At 33.4% G+C, this 23,500-nt stretch overlaps 2 protein-coding genes across 3 annotated transcripts in view; one reads left to right on the forward strand and one right to left on the reverse strand.

Moving 5' to 3' along the window:
- Window positions 1-17,803, forward strand: part of LOC134277118 (uncharacterized) — a 65,132-nt gene extending 47,329 nt beyond the window's left edge. For both annotated transcript variants that reach the window (XM_062759404.1, XM_062759403.1), the window contains exons 11-15: window positions 2,391-2,873; window positions 4,999-5,253; window positions 13,816-14,049; window positions 15,552-15,673; window positions 15,886-17,803. In XM_062759404.1, the coding sequence (XP_062615388.1) occupies window positions 2,391-2,873; window positions 4,999-5,253; window positions 13,816-14,049; window positions 15,552-15,673; window positions 15,886-17,175 (2,384 nt within the window). In that variant the 3' untranslated portion in view covers window positions 17,176-17,803. The remainder of the gene's footprint in view (window positions 1-2,390; window positions 2,874-4,998; window positions 5,254-13,815; window positions 14,050-15,551; window positions 15,674-15,885) is intronic.
- Window positions 17,804-17,813: 10 nt separating this feature from the next.
- On the reverse strand, window positions 17,814-23,243 carry LOC134277112 (adenosine 5'-monophosphoramidase HINT2-like). Its single transcript, XM_062759395.1, has 4 exons — window positions 23,178-23,243; window positions 20,454-20,540; window positions 18,158-18,266; window positions 17,814-17,938 (listed from the first exon to the last, which is right to left on the reverse strand). The coding sequence occupies exons 1-4, from the start codon at window positions 23,241-23,243 to the stop codon at window positions 17,847-17,849; spliced, it is 354 nt and encodes a 117-aa protein (XP_062615379.1). The 3' UTR covers window positions 17,814-17,846.
- Window positions 23,244-23,500: the final 257 nt, after the last annotated feature.

Consider the following 23,500-nt stretch of genomic DNA (forward strand, 5'->3'; position numbering starts at 1 on the left):
GGGTGCGAACTTCATTTAGTACCTTATCTCTTTTAATACAATATTATTTAAACTTCTTTGACTATACTGTCCCACTGCACTAAAACGGGGCGGGGGGGGGGGGGGGGGGGGCGTGGCAACCGACCTTTCGGTGAACATTTTCAATAGTAAAAAGGAAAAAGGGGGATGCATGTACTGTTAATTTAAGCTTACTATTATGTCAACAACCAACAACCTTATATACAAAGTAGATAATACGAAATATATATATTCTTTCTATAAATCTCATATGACATTTAAGAAGCTTTTATTATAAATTAATTAAGCAAATCTTACAGACCAAAATCCAATATTTCTGTGAATTTCGTTTTGATAATATATATAACTTTTTCTTGCGTTGTAATTTAATCAAAAGACTTCCGCGGTATTAAAATACTCAACGATTTTTTAATAGTAAAAAATAATAAAGGGGAGTAATTGAATCTCAAACAGCCTTTTGATTGGTTAGTTTGGAATCTTGAATCTCGAAACTCGAATTTCGAATCTCGTATTTCGAATCTCGAATGAGCCTTCTGAGATATGTAACGAAACAAAAAATAATATCCTTATTGAGAATGACATTTAAGAATTTGATCTGAAATACATGAATTATGAATTTTGGTAGAAACAATAATTTGTTAAACATTAGCTTTCGTACCCCCTCGAGCTGTATTCACTGCATCCCGAGGAGTTCTGAGTCGGACCTTTTGCCTTTAGATTTTATTTCATCCGCCGTCTACTCTTAACAATTGGAAGCTTCTGAACTTCTTCTCTGGAAGCACTGAAGCAGTATGTATTACTATTACTTAAAATTGTGCCACAATTGACAATGGTTCCATGAGATGAATATTTTCAAAGTCACCCCTAATTACATGCAAGTGTATTAAATACTTTCACATAAATTTGGTGAAGTTTTTTCGCTAGCGTCAATTTCATACACGAAGAGATTGGAGGAGAGTGGTCAATGTAATGAAGGCACTCCTAATACGGATTCGAATCATTCTGTAATGTTTCTGTGTATCGATTTGGAATTTTGATAAACCATCTTAGCCAGAGCAAACACGGACCTCCGAAACATCAGGTGCCATAAACCATCTAAGGGTCATGCTATACTAAGTACATATAATACGAACATTTAGAATATAGAATATAAAACCAAAAAAAAGTTTTAATTTAATCGTCCGTTATATTTTCCTGACAACTTTGCGAGGAATTTTTTTATCTCATGGCTAGAGAGGTGATGGGTTGAAGGATTCTTTATTCTCTTTATGTAAATTTTCTAACCTACTTTCCCCGATTTACACAAATCATCCGCAACTAACAAGTTTTGTGTTCAGTTATTAGTACAAATGACAAGAGATTGAGTCTAATGCCATTTTAATGAAAGAATTGAAAAAAAAAGATATTGATGGTTCGGAAGGGGAAAAAAAGATAAAATTGTAATTAAATGTTTGCTTATCATATGTATGACTTTAAATTATGGATGTCAACGAATAGTTGACTATTCGACTATCAGTCGAAAGGACCGACGATCCAATATTGAAAGGACATTAGATTATTAAAAAAAGGGGGAGGCGATAAAAGGAACTCAAGGAATTCTCATCTCAAATTTGAAAAGCGTCCTTCCTCAAACAAAAATACCGGTAGTATACGTCCTCAGACGATTAAGAGCTCAAGCACATGCTTGTAACTGTATACAATGTATATATAATTTTCCATAATAAAATATCTTCAGATCACTTTCAAGGTACAAATGGAAGATACAGTAATTACTAATGCAAGTTTACTGCGATAATTATATCTCAATTACTGACCATTTTGCTTTCGTGATGAAATATGAAACGCTTTAATACTGGACTTTTTTGTAAAATTAATTTACATGTAACTTGATCACAAACCAAATACCAATTATACATTTATAACCTGTCTGATGTGTAGATTATGTGTTTACCCCTCCCCCTTCCTCAATTTATTTTAATATTATTAATTAATTATTAAAATTTTTCTAAGCTTTCTATAATAAAAACTGATTTAACAAAAAAATTATTAATGAATGCGATTTACGAGAATTCAGACTTTTTTAATTAGAATTGCCGGTGTAAATTAATTTTATTTCAACATCATATCCCTACATTTGGTTCCTCTGAATATCTGTGTGTAATATAGGAATTTAATGTAAATTTTTATATAAATTGTCCTGAAAGAGTTTTTAAGTTATAAATACGCTATTTAACAATGCAATTTTATTTTCAGAAAAAGTGAATAGTTGACTATCGTTCGAACAATAATGTAATTGAATGTTCAATTAAGGAAAATTAATATTTTGACATCTCTACTTTAAATCTTTTAGTGTTGAAATGTCATACTTTCAGGTGAACACCATAAGTATTCATCAAATGTCCGATGTCTACTGTACTGCTTACTGTTAACTGAGAAATATCAGTTGAATATTAATGGACAATCACACAGGATCATAAGGGACAAAATCAGACAGAGGTATTTCCCTGATATTACTGATGACGGCTCGGTAAAACTTCCTGAAGAAATCACAGAAACACGTGACGGTGTAATAACCTTTATAGTCGACATCCGACATGACGTCATGTACGCCTTTGTTACGGAGTGTCTGGTGGAGGACAGTGATCTGGAGTTTTTCCTGACCATGGCGTCACGTGACGTGATATCAGAATACTGCCGGTCCTGGGAGTATAAGAGTAGTGAGGGAGAGAGATGTCTGTATGTACCGGACAGACCAGAGAAGATGTACGACCTCTTCATGGACAAACTACAGCTGGACATCATCACACACTGTACCGTGTCTGACTGGGGGATTCATGTCAGGATCAGTAAAAAGTGTAAGCATAAATTCTTACAGCAATTTTCTTACAAGTTTTCAAGGATTCCATTCACACATTTAAAATGAACACATATTTATATTCTTCATGTATGACTTTCGATTGTTATAATAAAATTGATACATCCTTTTGTACGTGAACTTAATTAGCATTATAATGAATTATCGATAGCCTCTGTGCGTCTATAAAAATATTCTGTTCAAATATAATTAGGAGTTTATACTATTTAAGGAATAACTGTCTCATACTTATGTTTTTGGTTTCATGATGTAATAAAACGAGTAACTTGCATGATAATTTGCATAAACGCCGAAGGCATGTAGTGTCTAGAGCACTGAATGCTAAAAAATTATGTGTGTGTGGAGGAGGAAGGGGGGGGGGGGCGGCAGCTATGTAATTAAAAACAAGCCACCCCACGTCTTCATTATTGTTACTTTTAGGTTTACAGCTTATAAATATATTCAAAATGATGCTATCAGTTACAGTACAGAATTGGATAATTTACAGGAGAGCAATGTGTACGCACATAAAAAAAAATAATTAATGAAATAGAATGATGGAAAAATACAATTATTAGATTACAAAATCACCTTTCCACCTCAAGCTACAATAAATATTTTAACCAAGGTTACACATATCCTTATACATTTGTAGTTCGCAATCGACCATTAATTTGAACCTCTTCACCATTTGAGAATAGTATACAGACACCACAAAAACATATAGGTGATTTTATATAATAGTAAAACTAGAAGGCATGCCTGAATAAGAAACCAAACCAAAATCCCGTAAGCTACTATACACGTGGTGTATGGGAATTTATTCCGGGGAAAATTTTATTTATTTTCTTTATTAATTATTGACAATTGCAACAATATGAACATCACTAACCAACACATAAAAGCTTAAGGTCAAGATCTAGTAAATAGCTTGAGACTACTTTTTTGGTGCTAGATCCATTATGACGTCATAATCAATTTCAACTTTCTTTTTCCCGTGCTTTAGGACTTTAGCAGAATTATGCAGAAAATAGGGTATTTTCATTTCATTCAATTTGAAATCATATGAAAAGTAAACCGGATACCTATATTAAATTTGATATTGATTTAAAGAAGAGGCCATGAACATACTAATTACCGTTTTCTGAGAGACTGTAGGCAATCTGGATACATTTCCTTTGTCGAATATGAGAAAAACTTCCATATTCATGCCTGGATTTCTTATTTTTTCATTGAAAATGACAGTTTAAAATACAGTTTTTCATCTTGTTTATCTGCAAATTATGCCCCGAAACACCTTATTTGATCAAGCTAAAGTTGTAAAGCATCAATAAAGGAATTTATTTCTCAAGTTTGATAAATCTGTAGGCACCTTTCATTTACTAGATCTTGACCTTAATAGCTTATTTCTAATTCATCAAACAGATTATATTACTTTTCTTAAAAATGTAGAATTATAAGGGGGGGGGGGGAATAATATGTCAAGAAAATCTTTTTTCTTGTGTACGTGGGTGGGTTCCAACTTCTTTTCCAGCAATATTAATTTATCTGAACATACTACGAGGGGTGATCAAAAAGTTCTCGAACTAATTGAATAACTTCCAAAAAGAAATAATATAGGGTTTCAATTTTGTAAATGTTTAAGTGTAGTCCTTTCCGATTTTGATGCGCATCTGCAGCCATTCTGCCAATGCGCGGATCATGTGATATTAGCAGTCACGTGACATACTCCCTAGCGTTTTGTCACGTTCTGTCTTTTTGCGACACTTATATTTCTTGCTGTGTGATATTTTTTCATTAACTCATTAGAAGTTCCAAAATAAAATAAATCAAGTTCAATAAACATGGCGAAATGATTTAATTTGTGATGATCACATACACAAAAATTTAGGTAAGAAATACAATGTACAAACAAAATAGCAATTATTGAGATTTTTGAACCGGCATGAATCACCTCCGCTCTTGTACAAATTACAGAGACATTGAAGCCCCACACTCCCTAAAATAATAATAATAAAGCTGGGAGAGGCACCTACGTTATTTTAACTATGTTCCACTCTTTAAACTGAAGTTTAAAAACATAAATTTTTCACCTTGTCAAAAATTTCTTCTTTTACGTGATACAGTGGGAGTCCCTATAGAAGTACTACAATGGGACCAGGAGGCCAGAGAGCGGTATGTGGAGTACGCTAAGAGAGGAACGCAGACAGTCCACCACGCCCGGGGGATGATTGTAGGATGTGCTGGGGCGGGGAAAACCACGCTACTTAAACGTCTTCTTGGTTGTAGTGAAGAAGAGATCAAGAAAATAAAATCCACTGAGGGATTGGAGGTGCATGAGGAAATATTTGAACTCTGTGAGGAAACAAGATCATTAAAAGGTAACAAATATGTGAAGGTGGTACTTAAACATGAGAGAGAGAGAACGAGAAAAAATTTCTTACACAAAATATTATATGATATGCCTTTTTTAGCTCACCTGAGCCGAAGGCTCAAGTGAGCTTTTCTGATCAAAATTTGTCCGTTGTCTGTCGTCGTTGTCGTTGTTGTCGTTGTAAATTTTTCACATTTTCATCTTCTTCTCAAGAACCACCGGGCCAATTTCAAACAAACTTGCTACAAAGTATCCTTGGGTGAAGGGGATTAAAGTTTGTTTAAATGAAGGGCCAGGCCTTTTTCCAAGGGGAGATAATTATGAATTAGAAAGAAATTAATGACATTTTTAAAAAATCTTATTCTCAAGAACCACTGGGCTAGGAAAGATGAAACTCATGTGGAATCATCCTCGGGTAGTGTAGATTCATGTTTGTTCAAATCATGACCCCCAGGGGTAGGGTCATGCCAAAATGGCGGATCAAAGTTTTACAAAAGAATATATTGGAAAATTCTTTAAAAATCTTCATCTCAATAACCACTGGGCCAGAAAAGATTAAACTCATTTGGGATCATCCTCAGGTAGTGTAGATTCAAGTTTGTTCAAACCATGACCCCCGGGGGTAGGGTGGGGCCAAAATGGCGGATCAAAGTTTTACATAGGAATATATGGGAAAAATCTTTAATATCTTCTTCTCAAGTACCACTGGGCTAGGAAAGATTAAACTCATTTGGAATCATCCTCAGGTTGTGTAAATTCAAGTTTGTTCAAATCATGACCCCCGGGGGGTAGGGTGGGGCCAAAATGTCGGATCAAAGTTTTACATAGGAACATATAGGGAAACCTTTTGAAATCTTCTTTTCAAGTACTTTAAAGCCAGGCTTCGTTATATTTATAGGAAATCATCCTCAGGTAGTGTAGATTCAAGTTTGTTCAAATCATGACCCCCATGGGGGTGTAAAATTCAAGTCTCCCCCCCCCAGTTTACTTTCAGTTCTGATCTGATCTGTGTTTTTTTCCAATTGCTCTTAATTTCATCATCATTGTTTTTTTTTTTATAAGACCTAAAGATCTGTGGATTCTTTTAAAGAAAACAACAACTTTAACTTCTCTTTCTATTTTTGCTTCATGTTATTACACAACAATTCCCCACGACAAATTAAAATCCAGGCTTTTTGATATCATTGACAGCTGCTTCTTCAACAAAAATGGGACTCGTAATTTTACTTACCTCGTCATTGGTCGTTTGAAAAATTATTTTGTTAAAACAGATTCTGATTGCACACATAAGTACTCTGAAGTTGACATCAAGAAGATGCTTGAGTTTCTGATTGACAATATCTATGTGGTTTTTGGAGACGAGGTATTCCAACAATCTATTGGAATTCCCATGGGTACCAATTGCGCCCCGTTATTAGCAGACTTATTTTTATATTCATATGAAGCAGAATTTATGCAAAATCTTTTGCGTGAAAAGAAGAAAACACTTGCTGTGGCCTTCAACTCGACATTTAGATATATCGACGGCGTATTGTCAATTAATAATGATAATTTCCATTCCTACGTCGACACGATATATCCTGGTGAGCTTGAGATAAAAGATACCACAGAGTCCGACACTTCTGCTTCATACTTGGATATTTTACTTGAAAAAGACACTAATGGTAATCTAACAACCAAGCTATATGATAAACGTGATTACTTTAACTTTTCTATCGCAAACTTCCCTTACATATGCAGCAATATACCTTCATCACCTGCATACGGAGTATTTATATCTCAGTTGATTCGATACGCAAGAGCGTGCTCTACGTATGAACAATTTCTTAAACGAGGTAAATTATTGACAAGCAAGTTGATGAAACAAGAATATCAACAGTCTCGTTTAAAGTCATCATTTCGTAAATTCTATGGTCGATACAATGACCTTGTCAGCAAATACAATTTATCATTGAATGAAATGCTGACTGACGTTTTTCATACCAATTGTAAGTCCATTATTTATACACTGAGTTGACCACGGATTTTTCCGTTATTTCCCGATTTTTACAAGGAGCACACGGCGGCTGTGACCGGTCGGCAGGGGATGCTCTTTCCTCCATGGCACCTGATCCCACCTCTGATGTTTCGGAGGTCCGTGTTTGCTCTGCTCTTATTTTGTATATTTGTTTAATGGACGTTGAAATTGAATACTGTTCGTTATTTCCATATCCTTCTGTAGAAACACGGATATTGCGAATCAACACTTTAGAGTAATGCCCTGTTCACACGGAGAGTTTAATTCGAATTAAACGTAAGTTTACTGCGAATTAGCTTCGCTTAGCGTTCACACGGAGAATTTAATGCGAATTAGTTTACTTCGCATTAGTTTACTGCGCATTAAATTACTTCGCATTAGCTCCGTGTGAACGCTAAGCGAAGCTAATTCGCATTAAATTCTGACGCATGCGTAAAGGTAGAAATGGGTCAAATATCACCTGCCAGTGGTCAGATATGGGTACTTATACATTTTCTGGGTAAAAAATGAAGAAAAATCATGCGATCCACTCCAAAATGTGCAATGATTTAATGTATTTTTTCAATATGTAGGCTACATGTATACCTCAGTCTACCTTATATTTTCTGCACCTTTTCTCTTCAAAGGTTTATTCCATGCACATATATATAGGACTATTTAATTATTTTAATAAAAATAAAAATAAAATTGAGACAAAACAGTATTGTCATCAGGTAGAAAGGGATATTGTGTCTATACCCTCTATTATGTCTTGACATAAATTAATGCTGTATTAAAAGGTTTTTACTTCGTATTAAATCAGACACAGAAGCCCCCCCCCCCTCTTTTAAAGAAAAATTACCTCCGATAATTTGCTTATAAGATCCACAGAGAATCTACCATGGATAAAATTGTTTTTATTGATAATATTTATGTCGTGAATTTTGGAGCCATATGACGTCAAAAATATTATTTTGCGCAATATGCACAAAAATTACGTCATAAAGTGCACTTGGCATAATAATGGCGAAGGAGACTCGAGGAGTAAACTGGAATAATGAAGAAATTATTGAGCTCATTGAAAGTTGGGCGTCGGAAGAAATTTCAAACGATTTTTCAGGAGTTTACAGAAACAAGCATGTCTATGAAAAAATTGCCATTGGTAAGTATACATATTAAATTTGTTTATATTAATTAACTTGAAACATAAATTTATATATATTATAAATATTCTATCATTTAATTCAATAGTACGTGTAGAATATACCCCCTTCCAAAATCAAAATGTTTCATGTTTATACCGATGAGATATTGAATATTTAGTAGTGCAGTTTGTACACATGGAAGCCCCTGAGTTTTCGTGAATTTTAAGAGCAAAACAAGGCACAATATATAATAGTGGTATTGGTATTTGTTACCTATGTACCAAATCATGACATCATTAATGCTAGTAATATCATAGTTTGAATGAAGGTGGTCCAGAGGGCGAATGCCAAAGTATTGTTCCAAAGTATGCCATTATTAATATTATTAATGTCAAGAGGGTGGGGGGGGGGGGCACCCCACCCCCATCACCCCCTTAAATATGCAAGTGACAATATAATAGGAACCGTTAGATTTTTCATTGTAAATATTAATGTAAAAAGCAATATATTATAGGCAACGATTAAACTATTTGGGTGTAAGTATATCAGGATAACTAATTTTTTTTTAGCTCTGAGAGGGAAAGGAATTGACAGGTCCTGGGAATCCTGTAGAACCAAAATTAAAGGTCTAAGGCAGGCATACTTAAAGGCTAAGCTCCATAATAATACATCAGGTCAGTCCAGAAGTCGTTTTGTCTATTTTGACAAGCTGGACGAATTCCTTGGTTCGAAGCCTCTGACAGAGCCATCCTTTCTTGTCGACACTACAGTCGATACAAATAATGGTGAGTAGCAAGTTTATCTGAATTCATTTTTCACAATTTGTTTTAAATAGTAAATTTAAAAATAAATTATTTATGTACATGTATTTTCAAGACCAGAAGAAGGTCAGCGCAGAGGAAGCCACCGTCAAAGTGGAGAACGACAAAGACAATGGAAAGAGAGACGGAGAGAAGGGAGGTATAATTATTTGATGTCACCAGCAGATCAAACTTTGATGAAGTTCAAATAGTACATATATCTATCAGCAATTAAGACAATTTTACCATACATAAATGTCGAAAGCACAATGAAAGGGGTGGTAGACCAAGAAAATACGTTATTTGCAAAAAAAAAAAAAAAAAAAAAAAAAAGCACATTTTCCGGTTCCTGTATGTTCATATGCATGTCTATACACTACTATAAGTCATTTGGATTTGTTATTCAAATATAAAATTTTGTACACTTGTACAATGTGTATGATAAACAATTTATTACTTGAAATCATAAAAGAAATTTTTTATAATATTTCTGGAAATTGTCTGGGATGGGGGTGGGGGTGAAACCGTTTGAAAAATGAATTAACTGACAAAACTGAATACTGCGAGATAGCATTTTCTCAAATGAAATCTTATTTATAACCTTATATTCAGATTTATTATGTTTTATGACACTATAGAGCATTCAAGGTCGGAAATCAAGGAGAACAAATTTTCGAAGGAAAAAACAAGAAAGAGAACAATGGATGAAAGTCTTAGTAAGTCTCCCTCCCCCATTAATTATGAAAACAACTTAACAATGTTCATATAGAGTAAATTGTTAATTTATTTTCTTCATAATATTAGAAATCTCATAATTGCATCATTAATAAATAATTAATTTAGGTCCACAATATATATTAAGCCATATATCAAATTTCTTGTTTTGTATATTATCCCTCCTAAAAAAATTCATTCTGAAATTGTATAATTAAAATTATAGATGACTTCGTACATGCCCTTGTTGACATGGAGGAGAGGCAGACCAAGTACCAGTTTGAGCAAGAAGAGAAGAGAAGGAGGCTGGAGGACGAAGCCGAACAAAGGCGGATGGAGAGTGAGCGACAGTTTCAAATACAACTATCTCAAATGCAGGCACAGATGCAGATGCAAATGGCCTCAATGTTTATGGGTATTCCAGCTCCCGGACCAGCACAAGCCCCAGGGTCAGCAGGAGACAACGAATCAAATATCCCTATACAGGAAGCTCTCTATCACGCTGACTACTTCGATCTATGATTATATCAAATGTTACATAATCTATCTATCATATACCTGAACTGTTCAACATATTTTAATTCCATGTTCAGTTGATTCATTCACGTGTCAGGTCTTTTCCATGTAAACAAAGATCATTTTACTCATTGTTAAACTAAAAAAATAAGTCTTGATCTTGATCTTGCAAAATTAAAATCACCATAACCCATATTATTGATATCATATATATATGGTACACGTGCAGGGAAATTTTCGCCCCCTTTTATTTTTATCCCTTTTGCCTTAATCACAGAAACTGTGATTGGGGGACTTTAAAACAGGCGTGACTGGACGAAATTAAAGTAGGACTTCATTGTTTGCAAGTATGAAAGGGCAAAAAAAAAAAAATAACACGGGGCGTTAATAACTCGGCCTGTACAGAGTATACTTTATTTAGTTTTAAGGGAAATAACTCAAACGCATCATCTCGGGCCTTTCCGTCCGAAAGACAACCTTCAAATGGACGCAAAAAATTTATTCAATATAGAATTGCTTCAAATTTAATAATGCACGTCTAAATTTCTGTATATTCATTTAAGTTGAGCTCCAAACTCCTCAGGTAAGAGGTCTCCTTCCATTTCTTTCAAAGTTTGTGAAAAAGGAAAAAAAAAAGCGGGATGTGGGGGGGGGGGTGTCATGGCGTGTATACAATGTTGTTTTCCACTTGTTAGAAAGGCCCTAGAAGTGGCGACTGGAAAAATTCTCATTTAATATAAACAAAAGAAATGAAAAATGGGGATATATACGAGTGAATTAATAAATTCGACATAATTCTGCATTCACATAAAAGTGAAAAGTTTATTGATTAAGAAATAAAACTATGCATTTGGATATTGTAGGTGTTAAAATTAAGTTGATTTAAATTTAAGTATATTAAAAATTTTATTTATATATGTGCATAACTCTTGTTAGATTAGAAAGCATTTATCATTCATTTTAATTATCTTTGCCATTTCATTTAACATCAATCTAAGGCCACCACTATTATTTTTTTCCCTCGGACCTGCGCGCTCACATTTTATAAAACTATATATAAAGAATATGAATATAAATTTCTTGAAACGAGAAAATTTTATGCTAATTTCTGTTCTATTTCCGCTCAATTTTCTAAATTGAAATATGTTTACTTCTATACAAGTCAGAAAAAGTATAAAAATTAATATTAATTGTGCATTTTTTTTCATGTTCTCATAATATAACAACCACCAGCAATTAAAAAAGTAGTAAGTTATAAGAAATATTCTATATTGCAATATTTGTCTTTGATATTTTCACAGCCTTAAATTAAAAATTACAGATTTGCGGCAATAGCCTCTCTGATAATGTTAGCATTTTGTGGGGCGTTTCCCAAGCATCTGTTTTGGTCCATGTGAATAGTCCTCGTCCAATCGTCAATCGCCTGTACACTGTCTAGCTCACTCAAATTATTTAGAATACAGCATGCTGTGACAACATCCACGAAAAAGGGAAGTTTTCCATCAAATCTTTTCGAAAGTTTTCTCCATCTAGATTTCAGTCTTCCAAAAGTATTTTCAATAACCATGCGCGCGCTTGAGTGTTTGAAATTATATTGTGCTTGTACCGGATCAAGATTTCCTTTAAAAGGTGTCATAAGGGAATTTGATAACGGGTAAGCAGCGTCGCCAATAAGATGTAATGGTACGTTTACAGTATCAATTAAGAGAGAAAGTTGCGGTAAAAAATTTGACATTTTTTTGCATATAGAGGAATGTTTGAATATTCTCGCATCATGAGCCTTTCCAGGCCAACCAATATAAACGTCCAAAAATCTGTAGCGATGGTCTGAAACGGCCTGCATAACTATTGAATAGAAACCTTTTCGATTATAATAATCATTTGGATTTTCGGAAGGTGCCAAAATCTGAAAGTGGGTACCATCAATTGCGCCTATTGTTTGGGGAAAACCTCTAAATTTAAACCATGTACAATTTCACTAGCTTCCTCCTCAGTTCTAGGGAATCTTATAATTCTTGAACACATATTTTTTATAGCAAATACAACATCATGGACGATATTCCACACAGTTGACTTTCCACAAGCAAATGTTACTGCCAGAGAACGAAAATCAATCGGCGAACTCAGATACCACAAAGTGATTAAAATTTTTTTTTTGCAGTGGAACTGCAGTTCGCATATTTGTGTCTTTCGATTTAACCGTGTCCAGTTCCTTGACCAAGGAATCAAAGGTATATTTGTGCACTCTAATGTGGCTCTTAAATTCATTCTCCTTCCACGACAGAAAATCCGTATACAGATCACTTTCCCTGTCAAACTTCCAAGTTGATCTCTTCAATTGAAATTCATTTCGCATATTCAATATAGAAACAATAATCAAAAAAATCAATCGTCTTCGATGTCTGCGATTTCTCATGAGACGTTCCCACCTTAATTTTCTTCTTTGTTTCAGTCTGAGATATCTCTCTTTTCTTTGACGATGTAGCAAATTATGATGAAATTGTAAACTGACTTGGAAAAAACAGCGAAGGAAAAGGAAAAATTTGCATAGTGTTGCTTTCTCCATTTTGATAAATATTCAAAAGGTGACGTAATTAATTTTTAATGACGTCATAATAAATTTAACGTCAATTTTTATACAATCTTGCTATCTGCGTGATTTTGCTACATGTATCAACATAATTTTCTGAATATTATTAATTTTTTTATCGTTCAATTTATAAAATAAACTTATTTGTTTACTTTCATTTACAGATCTATACATGAATACTTGAACCAAATATTTACGTTTGATGCGGCCATTAATTATTTTCTGTTCTGAGCAGAGAAAATAAATTTTTGTGTTAGAAAAATATTCTTTTACCAATTGGTTTATATCATATTTCTTTTGTTTTAGTAAAAGCTAATAAATTTGTCGCACCTGCTTACCTGGAAATACTTAAAAATTTAATGCGAATTAGTTTACTTCGCATTAACGTCGTGTGAACGCTATTTACTTCGCATTAATTTAATTCGCATTAGTTTACTTCGCATTAATTTACTGCGAATTAAACTCTCCGTGTGAACAGGGCATAAAACTGATATTTAAACAATGGCAAACTACAATAAATACATGCATATTTTTATGATAAATAGTATTGTCGACAGTAGAATTGAATAGAATTGCACGTTATGCTTAACCATGCTCAAAAATTAAATTCAATTATTTTTATCAATTTTTTTCCTAATTTAAAATAATTTTAGCGCTTGGTTGCTTAAAATAAAAAGAATATATTTAGTTTTTCGTGCTATTAATTAAAAGAACATGTCAAAAACACATCTTATTGTTTTTAAAATTTATTTTTTATATTATTTAAAAAAAAATTATAGAATGTGAGATATGTGGTGGCTCTTTTCAGCAAAGAAAAGCCAGGATAACATTGAGCAAGTAAATACTACAAATGTTGACGCAAAGTCCTTGACATTCTTCGACTTTGGAGGACAGTGTGCGTACTACGCCTGTCACCAGATTTACCTGACCAGGAGAGCTTTCTATGTTGTGGTTGTTGACGCCTCTAAACGTCTTGACCAGAAGGTAGATAAAGAAGTGTGCGATCAAGATGGTAGTGTATTCTGTGGATGGACCTATGGAGGTATAAAAACATATGCTTTCTAACGTTTAATTTAAATATAATCTGTTAAATTTTCCAATAGATATCGTAAAAAAAGACATTGTAGTATTTACGATTGGCAGTGTATGACTGGTCTGTTTATTTTTCGATTCTCCTATTTTTCGTTGTGAACCTTTTAAGGGAAAATTTTTTTTTGAAAGCAGAAAATTTATTGATTCCTTTGAAAGCAGATAATTTCTTTATTTTGTAATCTGCAGAAAAATGAGTGAAAATTGCATTTCACCATGCATTTTACGAAAACTCTATCATTTTTAACGTACTAAATTGCCGACGGATTTCCGTGATAAATGGTTTTTCGATCATGACAAGAAGCACACGACAGGTGTGACCAGTCTGCAGGGGATGCTCACTCCTCCATGGCTCCTGATCCCAACTCCTACGTTTATAGTTCCTTGTTTTGCTCTGTTTTAAAGTTAACATTGTGTAATGGACGGTTTAGCTTAAGCTTGACCTTAAAACAATTTCATTATTTTATTCAATTATAAAAAATTCTGCATTTAATCAGTTTTATTTACATTTAATCATGCAATAATGGAACAATTACAGTAGCTTAAAAAGCAAGCATACATGTACACTTATAGGAAGTTCATTAATTATTTCATATAATCCTTCTTTTATGAGCAACTGACATGTTGTTTCATAAATGAAAACAAGACTTTTTGAGGAATGTGGCTGGGTTGTGGGTATAGTTTTGTTTAAATTATATGCGTATTTTTGTTTTAAATTAATTATGGACACATTATATATGCATTGAAATCTATTTCTTTGATTTTTATGCTTTTAAGTGGGTGGGAATATCAAATGTTTTGTGATTTCATTCTCGTGCACACACTCTCCACAATTATATTGCATATATAATCATATAAGCTAAAAAGGCTTTCTTGATATTAAACAATAAATCTTTAAAAGTTAGTTTATCTATTTGCCTTACATATATGTTTCTTTTGTAAGGTTTTACTTTTAATATATGTACATTAAAGAGCTAGTGGGAAACGTATTCTAGTAAAAGCATTATCCCAGACGAAGTTTTGGACCACAGCGTTTATAATACAACGAACATAAAACTTTTTCATCGAGTTCTATTAAAGAATGCTTAATCTATTATAACTAAGACAATCTTTGTCATCCTTTAGATTGTACAACATCATATTTTATTCATTTTATTTGCAATAAAAATACTAAAATGAGCTTACAAGGAAACAAAACGCTTGACAAAGACAGAATCTTACCTGTTGTATTGAAAACTCGCTAAGATACCGGTAATGAATATAATTGGAGCAAAAAAAATACGATCCTGATGAAATATTTACTGTCTGCTAGATTGCTGTACAAATGTGATTTATTTGTGAAGCTCAAAAAGATTGAGTTGACTTAAAATCACTGAAAAAGCTACAAATTATTTTTTTTAATAATTTTTTGATTTTATCAATTTGAAAATGAATATTTTAATCGTTTAATCGCAGACTACTTTGTGTTCTGGATCAAGTCTATACATACCTACTGTGGTTCTGACAACCAGATAGATACAAAACCCATAGTTCTAATTGTCGCAACACATTGGAAAGAAGAAATCAGAAAGTTTAGGGTGAGCTGCTAGTAATTTTACCCAAAGAACTTTTCATTTACACATTATTATCAATTTGTTTTTAAATTCTTAAAGAACTTAAATCTTGATCAAATTTGTATGTAATCTTCATGTGCAGACAGACTCGCGTATTTATAAAAAAGTAATTTTCTCGAAAATAAAAAAAGCGATCAACAGTACAATTTATTTAAGAAATATCTTTTTTAATACAGGATACAAATGAACTGATTGAGAGCTTGCGCCAACAGTTTCCAAAGACATCTAATTTACCACAGTACATCACAGACAATAACGTGTATTGTGTAGAATTTACTTTACCTATCCATGATCTGGAAACTTGCTTCTATAACATAGCTTCTAATCAACGATGGAGAGAAAGCATTCCAAAAGAATGGTCTTTCTTTGGATTAGAAATTAACCAGAGAAAACATTTTGAGCGGATCTTGAAGATTCCAGAAATAACAACGGAAGTACCAGAGATTACTACTAAAGAACAGGATGATTCAGATAAAGCTGAAAAAGGGACACAAGACATGCTGAGGTATTATCATGATGCCGGAAAAGCTTTATATTTTAATGAAGAGGGTCTGAATGAGGAAGTGATCATTGACGTCCAATGGTTTATTGACGCCTTCAAACATATAATAACAGACAGACTACATTTCAGAGGCATTCCTGTGATCCAAGGGGACTGGGATGAATATTACGAGACTGGAAATTTGAAAGATCGGGTTCTTATCGAAATTTGGAAACATAAAGATGAAGAGTTGTTTGAAAAGCTGAAGGAAGAAGGCCAAATTTATGGAACTAATTACGGATATAAGAACGATAAACGATGTCTGCAATGTCATAAGAAATCACTCCTTGGTTTTATGCAAAGACTTGGTTTACTGGCCCTTGGAACAGATTCCCACTATGTTCCATGTATGAACAGGAAAGAAGTGGAGTGTAATCTTTCAAATCTGATTAACAATTCGCATAGTAAATCTTCAGTCCTTATTTATCTATTCAACTTTTTACCATTTTTCTTGTTTTATCGCCTCATTGTTCATTGTATGCAGGAAGATGATTGGAATATTATACCATATCAAGGTATATCTTGCCTTTACAAAAACGCTGCTTTGTTTTCTTGTTTGGAAAACACTTTTCTTTTATCTGTCACAGAAGAGTCTATACAACTTCAGGTATTCTGTCTGATGCCAGGATGTGGTTTGGAAAGGGCAAAAACGTGCAAGATTCAAGAGAGAATTGAAGTCCTAATAAATAACTTAGCTGGAACGTTTCATAGAAAAATACAGTTTGAAAGAGGCTTCCGGTGTCGAATAGATGAAGAAAAAATGATTGCTGTTGATATCAAAGGACATTTCTTACCAGAAAAAAATTACTTTACAAAAGAAGACTGTACAATAATGTGCCCATTGCATACAATTTCAGATCAGCATGTCATTGATACAGCTGAATTTACTAGATATTGGAAATTGGAAAGAGAAACCATACCTTAAGTTTTCAGAAAGATAGAATATTTTTAAATTGAATTTTAAATGATGGCTTATAATATTTTAAGTAACTTGTACATGTACCGACAGCTCATTTCACCTATTGGGATCGTAGTTTTATGGCCCCTCGGCGTAATTTAAAAGAAAGGATTATGTGGAAATCCTCCTTATATCTTTGTTCGTCATTTTTTTCTGTCTGTCGTGTGATTTTTTTAAAATGTCCGGCTTCTTCAGAAAAATCAGAAAAAAACCTTACAAATGTTGGTACATAGCATCATTACGCAAAGGGCAATGAAAAGGAACCATATCTAAGATTGGAATATTTAATGATGTTTTTTATATATATTTTATAAAACTCTCTTCTTAATAACTGCTGCACCAAAAATACTAACTTAAAATATGTGTACATGCACCTTTAAGTTACGTATGTACATAAAATTTTATCGATGTCAGCTTTCAATAATCAGATTTACCCACACAGATATGTAATAAATTACGAATATATGTACAAACAAAAATAAACAATGGCAACCGTCGAACATAAGATGGTATATTAGAGGGTTTATGAGTGTATATACATAGATCATGTAGATGTATACATGTAAAAAATATAAATAAAAAATTGAACCCCAATAAAAATTTTATTAACATGTTTTATATTTCCACATTTAAAGATATCATCCGGGTGGCCAGTTCATCTGTCTGCCTCCCATAACATGTATGTGAAGATGATGTACTGACTGGGCACCATCTGGTCCATCGTTAATTACTGAGGGAAAGATAAAAATTGAAAAATTTTGAGTCACAAAATGGTTGACATTGATGAATATTTGAGCAGACACGAGCCTCATGAAATTGCTTAAAAAAATCTTTGTATCCATATGTTGTCAATGTCGGTATTAAAGTTAAAGGCATTTTTGTGTATTTACATGTTTTCAATCAGCTAAAGTTTATAAACAATGTTATACTTCTACCTATGTTATTTTACCTAGTCTGTATCCATTTGATAGATTTTCCTGCTCTGCAACTTTCTTGGCAGTAAGTAAAAGGTGTCTTAAAAGCTGAAAAAGGAAGTTTCCATCAGAGAAAATATAATTAAAAATCAAAATTTATGTATTTACATGAAGACATGACCTTTAAATTTAACCTACTTTTCAAATAGTATAACCTTCTTCATCAATGTGAATAAGAAGGGAAAGGTCGTTAGTAATACAAATGTGCATTACCTGTGGCAAGATCGTCTCAAACATACTATAATTTTTGACCCTGTGACATTGAATTTGTTGTGGCATTGACCTTGAAGTCTAACCTACTCTGCTAAAACTGTAATCTTGGTCATAAAATTTGAATGAGAGGAGATATTGATTTCATATTTCATAGATGTATTACCTGCTTCAAGACCTTCCTCAAGACATTTCTTTTACCTTGTGACATTGACCTAAAATTTTTACCTTCTATATAAAAGCAGTATCTTTCCTCATAACTTTGAAACAGAACAAATAATTATGATAGTTTTCATATTTGACACGTGCATTACCTGTAACAAGATGCTCCTAGGCATGCTCTGATTTTTTACCCCTTCTTCGTAACCTTCATGTTTGATTTAAATTTCATCACTTTCAAAAAGTTTTTTAGGAGAATAGTTTTGCATAAAATATGAAAAGGCTTATGTATTGGATACAACATACCATAAACAACAAAATTCAAAGAATTGTGGTCCCCCGATTTCGGTGTCATTCTGGCTGAGCTGTCATTTTTATGGCAATTTGTGTCAAATATGAAAGCACCTTTATATGTCATTCAGAAGTTATCATCAAAGTTGATGTTTTTGAAAATTAAGTCAATTGTGAAGGTTAAAGTCAGGGGTCAAAAGTCATAGCATTTTCGGAACTGTGTTGTCATAGGTAATACAAACCGGTATGTCAAAAAAAAAATATAAAAGCCTCATTTCTTCTCAATCAAAAGTTTTAAGGAAAAATTTAATTTTTTTTTAAAGTAAATGATGTTTTGGACATCCGGGTTTGCTCTGCTTCCATTTTTTTTTTATTGTTTTATGGACTTTTATGGACTTTAAATCTTAAATACTCTTAGTTATCTCTATATGTTTCATGATATCTCTTTTTCTCTCCATTCAAAAGATATACAGCAAAACAAAGTCACTGGGACAAATGAAATTAATTCGTTATATCCGTTATTCGTTATACATGTAACTGTATAAGAAATTCATTAAATTTATATAGCTGGGGATCCAAGATGACTTTGCTGTATCCGTAAATTCGCAATATCCGTGTTCGTACTAAAAGAGTTTTGCTGTATTGCAGTTTAAAGCTTTTGAAAATAGGTCAAACTTGAAAGTAGGTCAAAAATCATTTTGTATTTAGAAAAGTCATTTCACAGGTAATACACATATTTCAAATGATAAGCCTATATCTTCTAATACAAAAGTTATGGCAATTAAAAGTTATGTTTATTTTTTTTTAAAGTGGTTAAAACTTCAATGCCAAGGTCACAAGGTCTAAAATCATAGTGTATTTAGAAAGATCTTGTCACAGGTACATGTATATGATAGTTCTATTTCTTCTCATTCAAAAGATATGACCAAGGTTGAAATTTTTGTGAAAAGAAATAAGTTGGTATTCTTATGAATTTTTTTCAGATAACCATTGTATATATAAAGAGGTTTTTTGACCTCTAACAAAAATAAGTTCAAAGTCTTTACAACCCTTTTCCCACGGGGACACATTGGGCAAAATATGAAGTTATGAACCCAACATGGCCATTAAAAGGAAAATATACTTCAGAAAAGGATTTCAAACAGAAATTTCATTACCTTGTCTTCTGTTTCAAAGTCAATGTCCGGCTTCTACTATTGGCAATGTTTTCTCTATAGGGGTATATAAACCCAGCTTAACCATGGTGAGAAAAAATATACATTAGTGGACAAATTTTTTTCTTTGAATGCACGCAATATGTCAAAATGAAGTAGTACTGTTTTGTGTAGATACACTGTAACCCTGTGTAACTGATATGTTGAAAATAGAGAATGAATCTTAGATCTATCTTAGCAACAGCTTATTTTAAATAATTTCGTTTTTCCGCAGTAACTTGAAATTGTTATGAGTAAATATATATCCAGGAATAAAAAAGAAAAGTAAACACACTATACAGACAGGCTGGGAAAAAATTGTTCAGAAATGCTCGCTTGGTTGACCTGAGTTTATAAATGGTTCATGTGAGTGAATACAACCAATATAAATGTACAACAGAGAGGATGTTCAACAAACCAGTTCATCTTCATATATGATATCTGCCGGGATAGACTTGTTAACAATCTTGGAGAAAATTGTTGGTTTCCCCGACCTCTTTGAACCCTAGGCCTTTTACACCTCATCACACAACAAAGTTATACTAGTCTTGTATGATTCTTTTGACATAAAAAGGTATACAGCTGTTTACATTCATGTGTCACGGACAAAATAAATAAATAAAATAAATAAAAACATGTTAGACATATGTCTTAAGGAAGAAGAATTCCACTTATACGATTGATTTATGCAGTTAGAATGATCTGCCCTAGCTTAGAAGTAAGATTATTAAATAAAGGCTATTTACATTTTTTTCTTCACAATTTGTAAAAGCCAGTCTATAGAGAGTTAAATAGAAAAGAGTGTAAGAAGAGGTTGCAGTTGGATCGCAGTTGGAATTTAAAATCTGTACATATGTTAAGCAAATTTTCATGTAAATCCTTCCCAGTATTCCTTTGCTACCAGGATTCAATGTGATAAGTCGAATAAATAAATAGCATACATGTAAAACATGAAAGGCTCTTGGTTAGTAGAAATCTTAAAAGAGAGACGAAAATTACTATACAATGTATTTCATTGAAAATTGCACTGGGTCTATGTTTTCAACGTAACACTACACTGTCTCCGGAAACTCAGACAAGCTTCTTATTTATGTCACAGTCTACATCTTTCATGCAAAATTTGAAGGAGCGGATCAATGTTTCTAGTGTTATTTAAGGAATCACTGTCTACTTAGAGAAACATCGACATCTTACGAACGAACGTAACAAAAAACGGGGATCAGTAATTGTAGTCTAATGTATTCACGGTTGCATTACTGAATTCTTCAATTTTATTGGATTTTGATAGATAAAATCACCACAAGATACCTCGAAACCGCGTCTTGTCGTAGTTGCTACCGAGACGCTACAAAATATTTCAATAGACATTTAAACAAGCAAAGGGGCTCGAGAAGGGAAATGAAAGGAACATTTTAAAATGTCATTCTGTGGCATGAAATAAAAAATAATAGTAGGTGCGGATCTAGGAGGTTCGAAGGGAGGGGGTGGAGGTACTTTACAAAGGGCGGTCGGGACAATAAGGAGTTTTGTTCTAAACTAAATTGCAAAACTTTAAATGAAGGATATGGAAATAACGAACAGTATTCAATCTCAACGTCCATTAAACAAATATACAAAATAAGAGCAGAGCAAACACGGACCTCCGAAACATCAGAGGTGGGATCAGGTGCCATGGAGGAGTGAGCATCCCCTGCCGACCGGTCACACCCGCCGTGTGCTCGCTGTCATAATCAGGAAATAACGGAAAAAATCCGTGGTCAATTCAGTGTATAAATAATGGACTAACAATTGGTATGAAAAACGTCAGTCAGCATTTCATTCAATGATAAATTGTATTTGCTGACAAGGTCATTGTATTGACCATAGAATTTACGAAATGATGACTTTAAACGAGACTGTTGATATTCTTGTTTCATCAACTTGCTTGTCAATAATTTACCTCGTTTAAGAAATTGTTCATACGTAGAGCATACTCTTGCGTATCGAATCAACTGAGATATAAATACTCCGAATGCAGGTGATGAAGGTATATTGCTGCATAAGTAAGGGAATTTGACGATAGAAAAGTTAAAGTCATCACGTTAATCATACAGCTTGGTTGTAAGATTACCATTAGTGTCTTTTTCAAGTAAAATATCAAAGTATGAAGCAGAAGTGTCGGACTCTGTGGTATCTTTTATTTCAAGCTCACCAGGATATATCGTGTCGACGTAAGAATGGAAATTATCATTATTAATTGACAATACATCGTCGATTTCTCTAAATGTCGAGTTGAAGGCCACAGCAAGTGTTTCCTTCTTTTCACGCAAAAGATTTTGCATAAAATCTGCTTCATATGAATATAAATTCTTGTTCAAAATACTATATGGTGCGAAAATTAAAATTATTACATGCATGGCTTTAAAACAGAATTATTATTGTTGCAATATTATAAATCCAGGGAGATGTCCGTTCGTAATTTGTCAGTTGTTAAAGCTTCTTTTGACAAACATGTATATTAAATTCTTCATTGTAATCTTACGGGTGTTAGTGGACAGGACCCCCTCCCCCCTTTACATTCGAAACCAAAATATATTTTATTTAATTTTACTGTAAAAGCTCAAATGCTTCTCGAGATTCTGCTTGAAAGAAAAGAGTAACAGACATACAGAATTATAAGTACGAACGGGCAGACCAAAATTACTGTAAGAAGCACAAATATTCGTTGGGGATTCAATTTCGTTTATTTCGTTGTTAACAATTAACGACGAAATTAAATCCCACACGAAATTTTATATAACTATATATTGAATAGGCTAACTCTCAAAACAACGAAATTAAATGCCTACGAAACTTTTTTTGATGACAAATCAACGAAATTTTATCCCCACGAAAGCTTGTGCTTTTACAGTAATATCTCCAACTTTCAAGGGGGGGGGGGGGTCGGCGCAAAAATGGAACTTAGTGAATTGTGTTTTTGACATAATCTAGGGTATATGAGAGCCAGTTCCGTATTAGCATGCAATCCTCCCCCAACCCCTGGAATATAAAAGTCTGAATGACTTTACATACTCCAAGAAATGTAATCGCCTGATTCAGGAAAGTTAAGATAGCAGCTATACATTTGACGGATGCGTAAATCCTTTTAATTGTCAATAATAACCAATTTTTTCATTTGTTTCTTTTCAGTGGCAGACATCCGGCTCTCGTTTATATCCCAGCAAACCATCCTGGGCAAGGCCCAGAAAAGAAGAATGGCTGAAATAGATGCACTCTTGCAGTCAGAAAGAAGCAATCATTGACCTGCAGGAGAAAACAAGCATGCAGACTGTCGACCAGACGGCAAAGGTGGACATAGTGATGACTCACAGATGCGACGAGAAGCAAGCATGGGTTTATTGTATGTTTTAAGCCTTTCAATATCTTGTTCGACAACTTAAGCAAGGTTTTCGATCGCTATCGTCAACAATCAGGACAATACGGAAA

Source organism: Saccostrea cucullata, unplaced genomic scaffold, assembly GCF_032062105.1.
Source record: "Saccostrea cucullata isolate Sc308-1 unplaced genomic scaffold, CSIRO_AGI_Scuc_v1 ctg2458, whole genome shotgun sequence".
NCBI lineage: Eukaryota > Metazoa > Mollusca > Bivalvia > Ostreida > Ostreidae > Saccostrea > Saccostrea cuccullata.

What these genes read in the sequence shown, in the direction of transcription:
- LOC134277112 (XM_062759395.1), bottom strand. Translation starts at nt 23,243, where the DNA reads ATGGTTTGCTGGGATATAAACGAGAGCCGGATGTCTGCCACTGAAAAG. An exon ending in AGAAACAAATGAAAAAATTG is followed by an intron (nt 20,541 to 23,177) that starts GTTATTATTGAC and finishes TAAAAGGCCTAG; the next exon opens with GGTTCAAAGAGGTCGGGGAA. An exon ending in TCATATATGAAGATGAACTG is followed by an intron (nt 18,267 to 20,453) that starts GTTTGTTGAACA and finishes ATTTTGATTTTT; the next exon opens with AATTATATTTTCTCTGATGG.